The 20,261-nt window shown below is 38.1% G+C and overlaps 1 protein-coding gene across 1 annotated transcript in view; it reads left to right on the top strand.

Moving 5' to 3' along the window:
- The window catches only part of LOC110448786 (serine/arginine-rich splicing factor 6-like), a 21,355-nt gene extending 5,697 nt beyond the window's left edge, over positions 1–15,658 (top strand). Inside the window, exons 2-3 of the mRNA XM_021495220.1 lie at positions 5,373–5,428; positions 13,873–15,658. Of these exons, the coding sequence (XP_021350895.1) occupies positions 5,373–5,428; positions 13,873–14,138 (322 nt within the window). The 3' untranslated portion in view covers positions 14,139–15,658. The remainder of the gene's footprint in view (positions 1–5,372; positions 5,429–13,872) is intronic.
- Positions 15,659–20,261: the final 4,603 nt, after the last annotated feature.

Raw genomic sequence — 20,261 nt, 5'->3', positions numbered from 1 at the left:
TGTAGACTGTTGTAGTGGTTGTCTGTGGACTGTTGTAGTGGTTGTCTGTAGATTGTTGTAGTGGTTTTCTGTGGACTGTTGTAGTGGTTGTATGTAGAGTGTTGTAGTGGTTGTCTGTGGACTGTTGTAGTGGTTGTCTGTGGACTGTTGGAGTGGAGTCTGTGGACTGTTGTAGTGGTTGTCTGTAAACTAATGTAGTGGTTGTCTGCGGACTGTTGTAGTGATTGACTGTGTACTGTTGTAGTGGTTGTCAGTGGTTTGTTTTAGTGGTTGTCTATGGACTGTTGCAGTGGAGGTCTGTTGACTCCTGTAGTGGTTGTCTGTTGACTGTTCGAGTGGTTTTATGTGGATTGTTGTAGTGGATGTCTGTAGACTGGTGTAGTGGTTGTCTGTGGACTGTGGTAGTGGTTGTCTGTAGACTGTTGTAGTGGTTGTATGTAGACTGTTGTAGTGGTTGTCTGTAGACTGTTGTAGTGGTTGTCCGTGGACTGTTGTAGCGGTTGTCTGTAGACTGTTGTAGTGGTTGTATGTGGACTGCTGTAGTGGTTGTATGTAGACTGTTGTAGTGGTTGTCTGTGGACTGTTGTAGTGGTTGTCTGTAGATTGTTGTAGTGGTTTATCGTGGACTGTTGTAGTGGTTGTATGTAGAGTGTTGTAGTGGTTGTCTGTGGACTGTTGTAGTGGAGTCTGTGGACTGTTGGAGTGGAGTCTGTGGACTGTTGGAGTGGAGTCTGTGGACTGTTGTAGTGGTTGTCTGTAGACTGTTGTAGTGGTTGTCTGTAGACTGTTGTAGTGGTTGTATGTAGACTGTTGTAGTGGTTGTCTGTGGACTGTTGTAGTGGTTGTCTGTAGATTGTTGTAGTGGTTTTCCGTGGACTGTTGTGGTGGTTGTATGTAGAGTGTTGTAGTGGTTGTCTGTAGACTGTTGTAGTGGATATTGTAGACTGGTGTAGTGGTTGTCTTTGGACTGTGGTAGTGGTTGTCTGTAGACTGTTGTAGTGGTTGTATGAAGACTGTTGTAGTGGTTGTCTGTAGACTGTTGTGTTGTAGTGGTTGTCCGTGGACTGTTGTAGTGGATGTCTGTAGACTGTTGTAGTTGTTGTCTGTTGACTGTTCAAGTGGTTTTCTGTGGATTGTTGTAGTGGATGTCTGTAGACTGTTGTAGTGGTTGTCTGTGGACTGTTGTAGTGGTTGTCTGTAGATTGTTGTAGTGGTTTTCCGTGGACTGTTGTGGTGGTTGTATGTAGAGTGTTGTAGTGGTTGTCTGTGGACTGTTGTAGTGGATGTCTGTAGACTGTTGTAGTAGTGGATGTCTGTAGACTGGTGTAGTGGTTGTCTTTGGACTGTGGTAGTGGTTGTCTGTAGACTGTTGTAGTGGTTGTATGAAGACTGTTGTAGTGGTTGTCTGTAGACTGTTGTGTTGTAGTGGTTGTCCGTTGACTGTTGTAGTGGTTGTCTGTAGGCTGTTGTAGTGGTTGTCTGTAGACTGTTGTAGTGGTAGTCTGTAGACTGTTGTAGTGGTTGTCCGTGGACTGTTGTAGTGGTTGTCTGTTGACTGTTGTAGTGGTTGTCCGTGGACTGTTGTAGCGGTTGTCTGTAGACTGTTGTAGTGGTTGTATGTGGGCAGCTGTAGTGGTTGTATGTAGACTGTTGTAGTGGTTGTCTGTGGACTGTTGTAGTGGTTGTATGTGGACTGTTGTAGTGGTTGTCTGTAAACTGGTGTAGTGGTTGTCTGTAGGCTGTTGTAGTGGTTGTCTGTAGGCTGTTGTAGTGGATGTCTGTGGACTGTTGTAGTTGTTGTCTGTCTGTTGTAGTGGTTGTCCGTGGACTGTTGTAGTGGTTGTCTGTAGACTGTTTTAGTGGATGTCTGTGGACTGCTGTAGTGGTTGTCTGTAGGCTGTTGTAGTGGATGTCTGTGGACTGTTGTAGTTGTTGTCTGTCTGTTGTAGTGGTTGTCCGTGGACTGTTGTAGCGGTTGTCTGTAGACTGTTGTAGTGGTTGTATGTGGGCAGCTGTAGTGGTTGTATGTAGACTGTTGTAGTGGTTGTCTGTGGACTGGTGTAGTGGTTGTCTGTAGATTGTTGTAGTGGTTTATCGTGGACTGTTGTAGTGGTTGTATGTAGAGGGTTGTAGTGGTTGTCTGTGGACTGTTGTAGTGGTTGTCCGTGGACTGTTGTAGTGGATGTCTGTAGACTGTTGTAGTGGTTGTCTGTAGACTGTTGTGTTGTAGTGGTTGTCCGTGGACTGTTGTAGTGGAGATCTGTTGACTCCTGTAGTGGTTGTCTGTTGACTGTTCGAGTGGTTTTCTGTGGATTGTTGTAGTTGATGTCTATAAACTGTTGTAGTGATTGTCAGTGGACTGTTGTAGTGGTTGTCTGTAGACTGTTTTAGTGGATGTCTGTGGACTGCTGTAGTGGTTGTCTGTAGGCTGTTGTAGTGGATGTCTGTGGACTGTTGTAGTTGTTGTCTGTTGACTGTTCGAGTGGTTTTCTGTGGATTGTTGTAGTGGATGTCTGTAGACTGTTGTAGTGGATGTCTGTAGACTGTTGTAGTTGTTGTCTGTTGACTGTTCAAGTGGTTTTCTGTGGATTGTTGTAGTGGATGTCTGTAGACTGTTGTTGTGATTGTCAGTGGACTGTTGTAGTGGTTGTCTGTGGACTGTTGTAGTGGATGTCTGTAGACTGTTGTAGTAGATGTCTGTAGACTGTTGTAGTGGTTGTCTGTAGGCTGTTGTAGTTGTTGTCTGTTGACTGTTCGAGTGGTTTTCTGTGGATTATTGTAGTGGATGTCTGTAGACTGTTGTGGTGGTTGTCTGTAGACTGTTGTAGTGGTTGTCTGTAGACTGTTGTAGTGGTTGTCTGTAGGCTGTTGTAGTGGATGTCTGTAGACTGTTGTAGTGGATGTCTGTTGACCATTGTAATGGTTGTCTGTAGGCTGTTGTACAATGTAGTGGTTGTCTGTAGACTGTTCGAGTGGTTTTCTGTGGATTGTTGTAGTGGAAGTCTGTAGACTGATGTAGTGGATGTCTGTGGACTGTTGTAGTGGATGTTTGTGAATCGCTGTAGTGGTTGTCTGTAGACTATTGTAGTGGACGTCTGTGAACTAATATTGTGGTTATCTGTAGACTGTTGTAGTGGTTGTCTGTGAACGATCTGTTGACTCCTGTAGTGACTGTTGTAGTGGTTGTCTGTAGACTGGTGTAGTGATTTTCTGTGAACTAATATTGTGGTTGTCTGTGGACTGTTGTAGTGGATGTTTGTGAATCGCTGTAGTGGCTGTCTGTAGACTATTGTAGTGGACGTCTGTGAACTAATATTGTGGTTGTCTATAGACTGTTGTAGTGGTTGTCTGTAGACTGGTGTAGTGGTTGTCTGTGAACGAATATTGTGGTTGTCTGTAGACTGTTGTAGTGGTTGTCTGTAGACTGGTGTAGTGATTTTCTGTGAACTAATATTGTGGTTGTCTATAGACTGTTGTAGTGGTTGTCTGTAGACTGTTGTAGTGGTTGTCTGTAGACTGGTGTAGTGATTTTCTGTGAACTAATATTGTGGTTGTCTATAGACTGTTGTAGTGGTTGTCTGTAGACTGTTGTAGTGGATATCTGTAGACTGTTGTAGTGGTTGTCTGTAGACTGTTGAAGTGTATGTCTGTAGCCAGTTGTAATAGTTGTCTGTAGACTGTTGAAGTTGATGTCTGTAAACTGTTGTAGTGATTGTCAGTGGACTGTTGTAGTGGATGTCTGTAGACTGTTGTAGTGGATGTCTTTGGACTGCTGTAGTGGTTGTCTGTAGGCAGTTGTATTGGATGTCTGTGGACTGCTGTAGTGGTTGTCTGTTGACTGTTCGAGTGGTTTTCTGTGGATTGTTGTAGTGGATGTCTGTAGACTGTTGTAGTGGTTGTCTGTGGACTGTTGTAGTGGTTGTCTGTTGACTGTTCGAGTGGTTTTCTGTGGATTGTTGTAGTGGCTGTCTGTAGACTGTTGTAGTGGATGTCTGTAGACTGTTGTAGTGGTTGTATGTAGGTTGTTGTAGTGGTTGTCTGTAGACTGTTGTAGTGGTTGTCTGTAGACTGTTGTAGTGGATGTCTGTAGACTGTTGTAGTGGTTGTCTGTAGGCTGTTGTAGTGGTTGTCTGTAGGCTGTTGTAGTGGATGTCTTTTGACCATTGTAATGGTTGTCTGTAGGCTGTTGTACAATGTAGTGGTTGTCTGTAGACTGTTCGAGTGGTTTTCTGTGGATTGTTGTAGTGGAAGTCTGTGGACTGTTGTAGTGGATGTTTGTGGACTGTTGTAGTGGTTGTTTGTGAATCGCTGTAGTGGTTGTCTGTAGACTATTGTAGTGGACGTCTGTGAACTAATTTTGTGGTTGTCTATAGACTGTTGTAGTGGTTGTCTGTAGACTGTTGAAGTGTATGTCTGTAGCCAGTTGTAATAGTTGTCTGTAGACTGTTGAAGTTGATGTCTGTAAACTATTGTAGTGGTTTTCTCTGGACTGTTGTAGTGGATGTCTGTGGACTGTTGTAGTGGTTGTCTGTGGACTGTTGTAGTGGTTGTATGTAGGCTGTTGTTATTGTTGTCTGAAGACTCTTGTAATAAATGTATATATATTGTTTTAGTTATGGTTTGTATACTGTTGTAGTGGACGTCTGTGGACTGTTGTAGTGGTTGTCTGTAGGCTGTTTTAGTGGCTGTATGTAGGTTGTTGTAGTGGTTGTCTATGAACTGTCGTAGTGGTTGTCTGTGGAGTGTGTAGTGGTTGTATGTAGGCTGTTGTAGTGGTTGTATGTAGACTGTTGTTGTGGTTGTATGTAGGCTGTTGTAGTGGTTGTCTGTAGACTGTTGTAATGGTTGTCTGTAAACTGTTGTAATTGTAGTCTGTAGGCTGTTGTAGTGGTTGTCTGTACACTGTTGTAATGGATGTCTGTAGACTGTTGTAGTGGTTATCTGTAGACTGTTGTAATGGTTGTCTGTAAACTGTTGTAGTGGTTGTCTGTAGACTGTTGTAGTGGTTGTCTGTAAACTGTTGTAGTGTTTGTCTGTAGACTGTTGTAATGGTTGTCTGTAAACTGTTGCAGGTGACAAGCTTTGATGAAATAACGTTATGAGTTATCACCTGCGCAATTGATTCTTGTTGAAGGATTATGTTATATATGCCAATGACACCATCCCGATATTGACTGAAAATAAATGTATACAGACAGAATAAAAAGCGAGACGTTACCCACAGTCTGAATAGTTCTGGAATTCAATTAGTTCACCAGGGGACTACCACGAGTATGTACATGCTGCTTGAATGCGTGATCGTTCAGAAGACCATCCACATCTATCTTTGGTTTTTTTCTGTGAAGTGACATTTCCGTATTTTGTATTGACAGTAAACCTGCTGTAAATGGTGACGCAGAGATGAACGGAGCCCCGCCCCCCTCCCCGGGTGAGTTATCTACATCAAAATAGAGAGAGAGAGGAGGGCTTCAGCTGGGTAGGGTTGCGATACATAACTATATATATATTCATTGATCTAGTGATTTCATCTAAAAGGATGCATTTTGGAAATCAGGAGAGAGTGTTTTAAATCTATATTTGCGCACATATTAAATGGAATTTGTGATTGAAGGCGATACAATCCACCTCCCATTAGGAGCCACATATGTACATTAGAATATGTTGTATAGTAACAGCACACCTTAGGCGAGGATATAAAAATACAATTTAAAGTTGAGTTCAATTTGATAGGCCGAGATGTACGTTTTAAATGTATGTGAGGTAGCTGAGACATTATGTGAAATCCTTACCACATAAAGGCGGTAACTAGAACGGGTGTGCAGAGCCGTAACATGGCGGGTAAGTATCTGGCCTGGAGGTAATTGTTATTGTATGGTAATGTTAATGTAAGTAGCCAGCATGCTGTGGTCAGCTTCACCTTTATATCTGATCGGGCTTCTTTTGTAAATGTTATCTTTCAATCTGTACAGCTGTACAAAAGCATAGTTCCCTCCTGAAGTGATGGGGTATCTATTAGCCAATGGCAATGGTTACAATGGCAATGTTAAGTGTGTATACTGGTAACAGTAGTAATGTTAAGTGTGTATACTGTTAACAGTAGTAATGTTAAGTGTGTATACTGGTACCAATAGTAATGTTAAGTGTGTATACTGGTAACAATACTAATGTTAAGTGTGTATACTGGTAACAATAGTAATGTTAAGTGTGTATACTGGTAACAATAGTAATGTTAAGTGTGTATACTGGTAACAATAGTAATGTTAAGTGTGTATACTGGTAACAATAGTAATGTTAAGTGTGTATACTGGTAACAATAGTAATGTTAAGTGTGTATACTGGTAACAATAGTAATGTTAAGTGTGTATACTGGTAACAATAGTAATGTTAAGTGTGTATACTGGTAACAATAGTAATGTTAAGTGTGTATACTGGTAACAATAGTAATGTTAAGTGTGTATACTGGTAACAATAGTAATGTTAAGTGTGTATACTGGTAACAATAGTAATGTTAAGTGTGTATACTGGTAACAATAGTAATGTTAAGTGTGTATACTGGTAACAATAGTAATGTTAAGTGTGTATACTGGTAACAATAGTAATGTTAAGTGTGTATACTGGTAACAATAGTAATGTTAAGTGTGTATACTGGTAACAATAGTAATGTTAAGTGTGTATACTGGTAACAATACTAATGTTAAGTGTGTATACTGGTAACAATAGTAATGTTAAGTGTGTATACTGGTAACAATAGTAATGTTAAGTGTGTATACTGGTAACAATAGTAATGTTAAGTGTGTATACTGGTAACAATAGTAATGTTAAGTGTGTATACTGGTAACAATAGTAATGTTAAGTGTGTATACTGGTAACAATAGTAATGTTAAGTGTGTATACTGGTAACAATAGTAATGTTAAGTGTGTATACTGGTAACAATAGTAATGTTAAGTGTGTATACTGGTAACAATAGTAATGTTAAGTGTGTATACTGGTAACAATAGTAATGTTAAGTGTGTATACTGGTAACAATAGTAATGTTAAGTGTGTATACTGGTAACAATAGTAATGTTAAGTGTGTATACTGGTAACAATAGTAATGTTAAGTGTGTATACTGGTAACAATAGTAATGTTAAGTGTGTATACTGGTAACAATAGTAATGTTAAGTGTGTATACTGGTAACAATAGTAATGTTAAGTGTGTATACTGGTAACAATAGTAATGTTAAGTGTGTATACTGGTAACAATAGTAATGTTAAGTGTGTATACTGGTAACAATAGTAATGTTAAGTGTGTATACTGGTAACAATAGTAATGTTAAGTGTGTATACTGGTAACAATAGTAATGTTAAGTGTGTATACTGGTAACAATAGTAATGTTAAGTGTGTATACTGGTAACAATAGTAATGTTAAGTGTGTATACTGGTAACAATAGTAATGTTAAGTGTGTATACTGGTAACAATAGTAATGTTAAGTGTGTATACTGGTAACAATAGTAATGTTAAGTGTGTATACTGGTAACAATAGTAATGTTAAGTGTGTATACTGGTAACAATAGTAATGTTAAGTGTGTATACTGGTAACAATAGTAATGTTAAGTGTGTATACTGGTAACAATAGTAATGTTAAGTGTGTATACTGGTAACAATAGTAATGTTAAGTGTGTATACTGGTAACAATAGTAATGTTAAGTGTGTATACTGGTAACAATAGTAATGTTAAGTGTGTATACTGGTAACAATAGTAATGTTAAGTGTGTATACTGGTAACAATAGTAATGTTAAGTGTGTATACTGGTAACAATAGTAATGTTAAGTGTGTATACTGGTAACAATAGTAATGTTAAGTGTGTATACTGGTAACAATAGTAATGTTAAGTGTGTATACTGGTAACAATAGTAATGTTAAGTGCGTATACTGGTAACAGTAGTAATGTTAAGTGTGTTTACTGGTAACAATACTATTGTTAAGTGTGTATACTGGTGACAATACTAATGTTAAGTGTGTATACTGGTAACAATACTAATGTTAAGAGTGTGTATACTGGTAAGAAGAGTAATGTTAAGTGCGTTTACTGGTAACAATACTTATGTTAAGTGTGTATACTTGTAACAATATAGTAATGTTAAGTGCGTATTCTGGTAACAGTAGTAATGTTAAGTGCGTATACTGGTAACAGTAGTAATGTCAAGTGTTTATACTGGTAACAGTAGTAATGTTAAATGTGTATACTGGTAAGAAGAGTAATGTTAAGTGCGTTTACTGATAACAATACTAATGTCAAGTGTGTATACTGGTTACAATACTAATGTTAAGTGTGTATACTGGTAACAATAGTAATGTTAAGTGTGTATACTGGTAACAATAGTAATGTTAAGTGTGTATACTGGTAACAATAGTAATGTTAAGTGTGTATACTGGTAACAATAGTAATGTTAAGTGTGTATACTGGTAACAATAGTAATGTTAAGTGTGTATACTGGTAACAATAGTAATGTTAAGTGTGTATACTGGTAACAATAGTAATGTTAAGTGTGTATACTGGTAACAATAGTAATGTTAAGTGTGTATACTGGTAACAATAGTAATGTTAAGTGTGTATACTGGTAACAATAGTAATGTTAAGTGTGTATACTGGTAACAATAGTAATGTTAAGTGTGTATACTGGTAACAATAGTAATGTTAAGTGTGTATACTGGTAACAATAGTAATGTTAAGTGTGTATACTGGTAACAATAGTAATGTTAAGTGTGTATACTGGTAACAATAGTAATGTTAAGTGTGTATACTGGTAACAATAGTAATGTTAAGTGTGTATACTGGTAACAATAGTAATGTTAAGTGTGTATACTGGTAACAATAGTAATGTTAAGTGTGTATACTGGTAACAATAGTAATGTTAAGTGTGTATACTGGTAACAGTAGTAATGTTAAGTGTGTTTACTGGTAACAATACTAATGTTAAGTGTTTATACTGGTAACAATAGTAATGTTAAGTGTGTATACTGGTAACAGTAGTAATGTTAAGTGTGTATACTGGTAACAATACTAATGTCAAGTGTGTATACTGGTAACAATAGTAATGTTAAGTGTGTATACTGGTAGCAATAATAATGTTAAGTGTGTATACTGGTAACAATAGTAATGTTAAGTGTGTATACTGGTAACAATGGTAATGTTAAGTGTGTATACTGGTAACGATGTCAATGTTAAGTGTTTATACTGGTAACAATAGTAATGTTAAGTGTGTATACCAGTCTACTTCTATTAGGTGCACTGGCAATAGCCTATTGGCATTTGATATTTTAGCCTTATAATACTGCGACTACGAAAATAGGGAGAAATGCAACTGACGTCATTATGAGAAAAAGCCGTTTAAAGTCACGAGACATATTTTCCCATAAATTCTGTACGTGGTTGGAATATTTAACTCATTCTCATAATATTTTATACTAGTTTTATGAAACAAGCTTCAGTTTCATGAATATTATATGTAACATTTGTAATGGGAACGAGTTTGAAATTCTGTTTTTTTTTTATATACGATCCACTTTTGGTATGTTGCAATGATTTCATGTACCTACAATGTTGATGTGACATCGCAATTTAACTTGCATTATTTGGGTAATTTATTATGTTTGAAAATGTGCCCTAATATACTGAGAGACCTAAGTCAAAAGAGATGACTATTCCAAAAATACTGTTGTTGTATCATGTGTGTATATTGGTATTGATAATTTAAGATATTTTACATTACTAGTAAGTAGTATCTGACCTGCTGGTGTGGCAAATATATCCAAACTTATTCTAAATCAAAGATCAATCACTTATTTCACGACACTGAATGCGAATGTTGCAAATTGTGTATTATCAGCATTTCAAAAAAAATATGTGTGATTGTAGATTATCTCCCTTTATTGTATATTCTATATGACTAATTCATCTTAATGTTGATAACTTGACAGAGCTCTAAATTAAATAACCCAGTTAGTCCACCAACCTGACTTGGATAATAGCTGAATGACAATTATTAAAGCAATGCAAAACAAAATTGTGATTTTAAAACAAATTATGAATCGAATGTTTATCTCCCTTTATTGTGTTAACCTTCTTGGTGGTGAAAACTTTTTTTTTCAAATGTAATACTTGTTAATCTTGTTAGCTAATACCTATATACTTTTTTAACTCAACCATTCGGCAGTTTGTAGGATCATAATATACGGATTGACTTTACATATGTATACCATTGAGACTTAGACAACTTAGTTCTACTATTAAGTTTTATCCACCAGTTATCTCCTTTTTATTGTAAATAATTTCAATATGTTCTGTTGATAGTGGTTATGAACGATACATACCAAATTTTGCAGTTGTTAGCTGTTTTGAATATATTTAACTTCGCAATGGAAATGGATTAGTCGCTAATATTTTGGAATTTTCTTTCTCACATTGTGGGCTTTCAGAAAACATAAAAATGTCAATTTCTGATTTTAACCTCATCTGGCTCCATCTTCGCAGTCGCGGTCACATTTATAGTTGGTGACACGTTGGGTGCACTAGTCTGATGTTGTTTGTGACGTCATTTGTTGTACTTGTCTGATGTTGTTTGTTACGTCATTTGGTGTACTTGTCTGATGTTGTTTGTTACGTCATTTGGTGTACTAGTCTGATGTTGTTTGTGACGTCATTTGTTGTACTTGTCTGATGTTGTTTGTTACGTCATTTGGAGTACTAGTCTGATGCTATTTGTGACGTCATTTTGGTGTACTAGTCTGATGTTGTTTGTGACGTCATTTGTTGTACTTGTCTGATGTTGTTTGTTACGTCATTTGTTGTACTAGTCTGATGTTGTTTGTGACGTCATTTGGTGTACTAGTCTAATGTTGTTTGTGACGCCATTTGTTGTATTAGTTTGATGTTGTTTGTTACGTCATTTGTTGTACTAGTCTGATGTTATTTGTGACGTCATTTGGTGTACTAGTCTGATGTTGTTTGTGACGTCATTTGGTGTACTAGTCTGATGTTGTTTGTGACGCGATTTGTTGTACTAGTCTGATGTTGTTTGTGACGTCATTTGGTGTACTAGTCTGCTGTTATTTGTGACGTCATTTGGTGTACTAGTCTGATGTTGTTTGTGACGCCATTTGGTGTACTAGTCTGATGTTGTTTGTGACTTCATTTGGTGTACTAGTCTGATGTTGTTTGTGACGCCATTTGTTGTACTAGTCTGATGTTGTTTGTGGCGTCATTTGATGTACTTGTCTGGTGTTGGTGGTGACAACAATTGGTGTACTAGTCTGATTGTTCTTTTTCCAAATATTTTATTCCCCCAGCCATTTTTTTCATAAATATGTATATACAGTATTTATACTGCTTCCAAGCACAGATATATGTATATACATATATGCATATTTTGATAGGGGCTTCAAGGGTTAGGGAGCCCTGGAGTCAGCCCCTGAACAATATGGTGTCCTCACGCAGGAGGGTTCTCATTAAACATTCATCAGTCATTCTCTTTTCAATTTAGTTTATTTGTATTGAGTGGGGAAAAAATAGGGAGGGTGATGGAAATAAAATATTTGCAAATAGTGACGTCATTTGAACAAACTAGAAGTTTGCTCAAGGTGATTATTTATTGGACAATATGAGTTCAGTGTGTTGTGAATTTGGACTAGCTGATGAGTATAGGTTATGATGTTAACTGTCGATAATTGTTTGATGTTCATTAGTAGAAGATTATTAGTTGTTATTTACAAATAAACTGTTAATCATTGGTTGGAGCTTATCTCCCGAGACTCTGTGTAACTGTGTTGTCTAGGTCTGTCATAAGACGCTGTGTAACTGTATTGTCAAGGTCTGTCATAGGACGCTGTGTAAATGTAGTGTTAAGGTCTGTCATAGGACGCTGTGTAATTGTATTGTCAAGGCCTGTCATAGGACGCTGTGTAACTGTATTGTCAATGTCTGTCATAGGACGCTGTGTAAATGTAGTGTTAACGTCTGTCATAGGACGCTGGGTAATTGGATTGTCAAGGCCTGTCATAAGACGCTGTGTAAATGTAGTGTCAAGGTCTGTCATGAGACGCTGTGGAAATGTAGTGTCAAGGTCTGTCATAGGACGCTGTGTAACTGTAGTGTCAAGGTCTGTCATAGGACGCTGTGTAACTGTATTGTCAATATCTGTCATAGGACGCTGTGTAAATGTAGTGTTAACGTCTGTCATAGGACGCTGGGTAATTGGATTGTCAAGGCCTGTCATAAGACGCTGTGTAAATGTAGTGTCAAGGTCTGTCATGAGACGCTGTGGAAATGTAGTGTCAAGGTCTGTCATAGGACGCTGTGTAAAGGTATTGTCAAGGTCTGTCATAGGACGCTGTGTAAATGTAGTGTTAACGTCTGTCATAGGACGCTGGGTAATTGGATTGTCAAGGCCTGTCATAAGACGCTGTGTAAATGTAGTGTCAAGGGCTGTCATAGGACGCTGTGTAAATGTATTGTCGATGTCTGTCATAGGACGCTGTGTAACTGTAGTGTCAAGGTCTGTCATAGGACGCTGTGTAAATGTAGTGTCAAGGTCTGTCATAGGACGCTGTGTAACTGTAGTGTCAAGGTCTGTCATAGGACGCTGTGGAATTGTATTGTCAAGGTCTGTCATAAGACGCTGTGTAAATGTAGTGTCAAGGGCTGTCATAGGACGCTGTGTAAATGTATTGTCGATGTCTGTCATAGGACGCTGTGTAACTGTAGTGTCAAGGTCTGTCATAGGACGCTGTGTAACTGTAGTGTCAAGGTCTGTCATAGGACGCTGTGTAAAGGTATTGTCAAGGTCTGTCATAGGACGCTGTGTAACTGTATTGTCAAGGTCTGTCATAAGACGCTGTGTAACTGTATTGTCTAAGTCTGCCATAGGACGCTGTGTAACTGTGTTGTCAATGTCTGTCATACGACGCTGTGTAACTGTGGTGTCTAGGTCTGTCATAGGACGCTGTGTAACTGTAGTGTCTAGGTCTGTCATAAGACGCTGTGTAACTGTATTGTCTAAGTCTGTCATAGGGCGCTGTGTAACTGTGTTGTCAATGTCTGTCATAAGACGCTGTGAAACTGTAGTGTCTAGGTCTGTCATAGGACGCTGTTTAACTGTAGTGTCTAGGTCTGTCATAGGACGCTGTTTAACTGTAGTGTCTAGGTCTGTCATAGGACGCTGTGTAACTGTAGTGTCAAGGTCTGTCATAGGACGCTGTGTAACTGTATTGTCAATGTCTGTCATAGGACGCTGTGTAAATGTAGTGTTAAGGTCTGTCATAGGACGCTGTGTAATTGTATTGTCAAGGTCTGTCATAAGACGCTGTGTAACTGTATTGTCTATGTCTGTCAGAAGACGCGGTGTAACTGTGTTATCTAGGTCTGTCACAGTACGCTGTGTAACTGTTTTGTCTAGGTCTGTCACAAGACGGTCTTATTGTTCTGTCAAGGAGTGTGACAAGATAAGTCTAACTTCTTTAATTGCTCGCTCAGGGCTCGTGAAAAGACGGAACTAACCTAATGAATGCAATTTCGAAACAGTAGGTACTATTACTCCAAGGCTAGTAAGGGAGGCGCTCTTTTAGCTGAGGCTCAATTTCCCAAGACGCCATAAGCATTAAACGCCTAATTGTCGTATTTGGGTATTGTTATGGTGTAGCGGTTTCTTCAACGTATTTTCTTGCTTACCTGATTATACTGCTAGGGATCAACGAACCACTGCAATGGGTATCAGGGATTCGTTGATCTTAGTGGTGTAAATTCTGTGCATTTTTCTCAAAAGACCACATTTTTTTGCGTGACTTAAAATTGTGTTAGTCGTATCTAATTGACGTGTCGTTTGTTTACTAGGAGGAGTAGTTCCGGACACGCCGAGGAGCATACAAATCCCAGGGGACGGAAATCTACAGAATTTCTCTGTAGACGAGATGAGTGTATTCTTCCGCTGTATGAAAGTTGACGAATTAATTATCCAACGTTTAAAACGTAAAAAGATGGACGGTAAACGGTTTTCTCGTCTCAAAGATACGGACCTGGAGGAAATCGGTATAAAAAATCCTATAATGTCGTACTTCCGGGACAGAAGCAAGAGGCAGCGAATGGGATTTATGTTATGACATCGCGGAAGAATATGTAATTTCGAGCGGAGGGATATGAAACACGTCACTGGGCTACCACAAAGTGCATAACCGTTGGAATCATGCAGGCTGGATACAATTTCGAGCCTCTTTATTTTTAGAAATTGAAAGCATTTTGTTGAACATGCAATAACAGAACAGATGGATGGGTGCTTGTTAAATGATAGTCATGAATGTATAGACAGACAAATGATCGAAAATGTTTGAGTCAAGGGTTGTGAATGTATAAATACATGTACATAACAGTCCAAAAGTGTTTTGCAGAGTATTTTCACGTGGATTTTATTCCATAAATATAAAAATGCGTGCGTGTTAGGCAGTATAAACTCGTTATGCACCAGAAGTATACGGTCCAATTTTCATTTCTGTTTTTAAAAAACATGTGCTGGAGGCTACAATAGTTATATAGAATGTTCCGAATACGTATAACTATACATGTATGTGATGTACTCAAATAATGGATCCGTACAAATAATTCATCAGCTGTGACCGGAATCATCGATCTTGAGACTACTCTATGACGTAACCGATGCAAGGGGTTAGTTGTTAGAAACAGCTCAGTATGACTGAAGTCTCTGGTAGTTAGTAAGTACTAGGCCGCTATATTAAAAGGTTAGTCATATGATATTTAAAGCACAACCAGTATTTCTATTAATATATGACACATCATATAAGTTAGCAACGTTGGAAATTTGCAAAATTTGTTAAACCAGATTAGTGGTTTTAGGCGTGATGTCACATTATTGGGATGAAGGACTTCGGTGTCAACTGGACTCGCTGGTCATCAGCCAGGAACGGACAGGTGACTGACTCGCTGGTCACTAGTTAGGGACAGATAGGCGACTGACTCGCTGGTCAGCAAACAGGAACGGACAAGTGACGGACCCGCTGGTCACCAGCCAGGGACGGACAGGTGACTGACCTGCTGGTCACCAGCCAGGGACACATAGGTAACTGACTCGCTTGCCAACAGCCGCCAGGGACGGACAATTGACGGACCCGCTGGTCACTAACCAGGGACAGATAGGTGACTGACTCGCTGGTCACCAGCCAGGGACGGACAGGTGACTGACTCGCTGGTCACCAGCCAGGGACGGACGGGGAACGGGCTAGCTGAGCATCAACAAGGGGCGTTCAGTTGATGGACTCGCTGCAGTTCATACTCCAGTATCCGGGCCGAGAAGTAATAACGTGAATCGAGTGTGCACCGCAACATATTTATTCCAGGGTGATCAGTATGTTTATAAGAGAAACATGATCAACCGTTGTCACGAACTATTGTATTAGTATTGATATAATATTCTACCGGCCGCAACCAGGGTTTGTGATGTCAGATTATCTTCTCGTTGCATTTTAGAGTTGAACGAATTGATTCTTGCCATAACAAGGAAGCGTATCTGTGTTTGTGTTAGGATTAGGAGAGAGATGCAAGCGATGATTCCAAATATGGAAATAACATACAGCAGATCGTAAACAAAGTATATAAATGATAGAATATTCCTATTGTCTTTTTACTTATGTTTATATTAGCATACATCATCTCTGGAGCCAAATAGTATAGGTATGATTTACACTTAATTTCAAATATTATAACGATGATAAGGTATACGTATTACATACACAAACCGATGTTATCTAGCAATCGCCGGTAACCTTTTTGTCTGGATCTTGTGGTCGGGAGTTCTGTCTACGACAATGGCGGTTCTTGTGTTACCAGCAATGCGGCAATTCATGACTGCCATACATTTTCATTGGTTAAATGTTCACATTGATCCAACATGTAAAAAATTAGCGAAATGCTATACACCGTACTTGTGATAATGAAAGAGCAGCTCGACTCACATCATAGAATATGCATCAAATACATCGGAACTACCACCAATAGAGCGCACGTATAAATAGTTTATTATACTTGAGAGTTATCTCCCTTCGCCTATACTACACACAAGTTGCGAGGAATACACTCAATACATTGTAGCAATTGAAAAAATATATAACAGTTAAGTTTATATTTGGGAACATTTTATCAGAACAAGGAAAATATGTAAAATATGACAATATGATATAACAAGATATAGCAAGCCGTTTTAACATTTAATATCACAATGTAGTCCACGTTAGGTTTAATATACTTAAATGGAATTGCTTTTACCTTGAGGTAAATAAACTACCTGTATTTTTTTTTAATTAAGTGAAAAAAATTAAGATGAAGTAGTATTTCTTGCTAAAACGGCTTGCCATAATATGCGAGAAACCTGAAGTCGTAACACACTAGTAGGTTTAAACAATATTTTTATTTCCAAGCTGTTACAGATTTTGATATTAAAAATGTGTATTACGGATGAGACCTTGCCTCCATGTAAAAACAATCTAGGTCGATGACATTTTATTTAGTAGGATAATCAAATAGAACACGAAACAATAGATGTATGATATAACAGCTGAAATATTATCTATAATAAAAAGTCTAGTACAGTAGTAATAAGGTAGAGGTAATACAATTCCAAAACTATAAATCACGCGTCCTCTCTCATAGCCATTTACTATACGGAAAGAAACACCTATCCTCTCTCATAGCAAGTCTACTATACGGAAAGAAACATCTATCCTCTCTCATAGCCATTTACTATACGGAAAGAAACACCTATCCTCTCTCATAGCTATTTACTATACGGAAAGAAACACCTATCCGCTCTCATAGCTATTTACTATACGGAAAGAAACACATATCCTCTCTCATAGCAAGCCTACTATACGGAAAGAAACACCTATCCTCTCTCATAGCAAGTCTACTATACGTAAAGAAACATCTATCCTCTCTCATAGCCATTTACTATACGGAAAGAAACACCTATCCTCTCTCATAGCTATTTTACTATACGGAACGAAACGCCTATCCTCTCTCATAGCAAGTCTACTATACGGAAAGAACAACTATCCTCTCTCATAGCTATTTACTATACGGAAAGAAACACATATCCTCTCTCATAGCAAGTCTACTATACGGAAAGAAACACCTATCCTCTCTCATAGCTATTTACTATACGGAAAGAAACCCATATCCTCTCTCATAGCAAGTCTACTATACGGGAAGAAACACCTATCCTCTCTCATAGCAAGTCTACTATACGGAAAGAACCACCTATCCTCTCTCATAGCTATTTACTATACGGAAAGAAACACATATCCTCTCTCATAGCTATTTACTATACGGAAAGAAACACCTATCCTCTCTCATAGCAAGTCTACTTTACGGAAAGAAACACGCACCTTGCCTCATAGCCATTCTGCCATACAGAAAGAAACACGCATCCTGTCCCAAAGCCATTCTACCATACGGAAAGATTTATAATTAAGAAATCTCACTGCATATTTTACGTAGTATAGAGTCTTTTAAATGTGACGAATAGTTTTATACTTTAACTTGTCAGGATCTGCATATGTGATATTGTTATTTTTTAGTTATATTATAGATGCCATTGTAATGTACCATGTCCATGTCCATTGTAAATTGTGTATTACAGGGCTATATTGTAAATTAGATGTAAATCTTAATATGTAACCCGGCCTAAATAAAAGATATTATTATTATTATCATGAAAGAAACACGCATCCTCTCTCGTAGCCATTCTACTATACGGAAAGAAACAAGCAACCTCTTTCAGAGCCATTCTACCATACGGAAAGAAACACGCATCCTCCCTCGCAAACCCATTGATAACCCTTTCACAGTATAACACAAATACGTCTAGTTGTTATTTGTTTGGGTTTATAGACAGATAAAAGATGAATGACTCAGTGGCGGTTATGTAACACGCCTAAGTGTAAGCTACCTGTGTAAGTATGCACATGGCGTAACCGTACACTAAAGCAACCTTTTGCTATATCAAGTGTTTTTTGATAGCGATAAAATCAATAGTTCTGCTTTCCCACAATATTAGACGGGGTCAATATTTTGTGTATTGAATTTTGCTGCCTTTGTAAAATATATACACAACGCCTCGACACGCTTCGTCACTCGCAGCAAGGCCCGATTTTGTCATTATTTGCAAATGCCTTCAAAACATAGCCAGATAAATTTCCTCATGTAAATTATTCAACTTCCTAATTGATCTTTGTAAGAATGAATCTGGTCCTGTCAGCTTTGTTGCTTGGAGATGCATTCCAGATACTTTTGGAGGACAGATACTTGAGAGATATGAATAATATGTTATGAAGACAGTACTCTGACGTTTATCTGTAAATCAAATTTTAATAAGAAAATGGCCAACTGTAATACATACTATATCCCAGGTGTCCGCAACAATAATAACGAGTCACTGATGTAATGAAGAAGTCTTCATTTGTTCGTAAAGAACTTATTCTGTTGGTGATTTTGAGCAAATCAAATAGGAATGACGCTGGAAAGGCTTGTGAGTACATGTAGTTAACTTCCGGTCTCTCGCCGGTAATTTTTAACCTTACACCTAACACAAGAAATATGTCGCTTTTAAACCGCGCCGTACGTCTTTACAAAGCGTCTCGTTCATTGTTATGTCAATGGTATCTCAGTGACAATAGTAAAAACTTGTTCACATGTATATCACTTTACAACCATAGATAAAACAAAACACAGTCAGCAATCGCTCCATCCATGGAGATTGGTATCTTACTGAAAGAAAAATAGAGTTTACATGAACTAACTCCAAAAACTGATAGGCAAGTAAGTACTGTTACTTAACTATTCAGAAAGCCTTATCACTGCATGCGAGAGCAGACTATTAAAATCACACAGTTCCATCTAGTTTTATAGCATCATAAAACTAGATCTGTATAAAAACAATTAGGACGGCCATCAATACTGTTACCTTTAGCACGAGCGGTCGAGTGGTCAGTTATTACTGTACTTAAATATAAATTAACACCAATAAAGGCAATATACGCTCCCCTTCGGCGGTGCAGGGAAGCGACACTGTCGCAAACAGTTAAAGATTTGACAGATGTCCGGGATCCACCGGCTACCGATACGGCTTTCCACTGGAAATGGACATGTCATTGTCAGGTAAACAGACCGTACAGAGAGAACACCTGTTGATACCTGTACGCCCCAACACTGGGTAGGACAACCTAGTCCAATACATATAATGTCATCTCATGATCAAGGACACTTTAACCAAGTACATAAACAGATTTAATTCCGCGCTTTAACCTAGAATGTTTAACCTATAAAGAAACATCCCCTAATCAGCGGGTATCTGTTTTTCTCATTGTCCGGTTTCCTCTGCGTGTTTTATCACATCAACATCTCCTATGTCTCACTCATAAGTAACAAATAGAAACAAATCATCGCCTTGTGCTACAAGGATGTCAAGTCTGCATTGATTCTAAACAACTTCTAGACAATTCAGCCAAGAAAGGCAGTCCCCAGCGCTAGCAGCATTAGAAAATGAAGACAAAAATTAGTTTGTTAAAAAATCAAACGGAAATAAACTTTACCACTTGTACATGTATGTAAAAGTCCACTCATCTCTAAGGGAAGATGAGCATAACACTCATACACAATTGCACCATTAGAATTGTGTAATAGGTACAGTATGGTAATAGGTACAGTATGGTAATAGGTACAGTAAAGTAATACAGTAAGGTAATAGGTACAGTATGGTAATAGGTACAGTATGGTAATAGGTACAGTATGGTAATACAGTAAGGTAATAGGTACAGTATGGTAATAGGTACATTATGGTAATAGGTACAGTATGGTAATAGGTACAGTAAGGTAATAGGTACAGTAAGGTAATAGGTACAGTATGGTAATAGGTACAGTAAGGTAATAGGTACAGTAAGGTAATAGGTACAGTATGGTAATAGGTACAGTAAGGTAATAGGTACAGTAAGGTAATAGGTACAGTATGGTAATAGGTACAGTATGGTAATAGGTACAGTAAGGTAATAGGTACAGTATGGTAATAGGTACAGTATGGTAATAGGTACAGTAAGGTAATAGGTACAGTAAGGTAATAGGTACAGTATGGTAATAGGTACAGTATGGTAATAGGTACAGTAAGGTAATAGGTACAGTAAGGTAATAGGTACAGTATGGTAATAGGTACAGTATGGTAATAG

This window comes from Mizuhopecten yessoensis, unplaced genomic scaffold (assembly GCF_002113885.1).
Source record: "Mizuhopecten yessoensis strain PY_sf001 unplaced genomic scaffold, ASM211388v2 scaffold4301_1, whole genome shotgun sequence".
Lineage (NCBI taxonomy): Eukaryota > Metazoa > Mollusca > Bivalvia > Pectinida > Pectinidae > Mizuhopecten > Mizuhopecten yessoensis.
The sequence above is the reverse complement of the archived record's forward strand: the minus strand, read 5'-3'. Positions and strand labels throughout refer to the sequence as shown.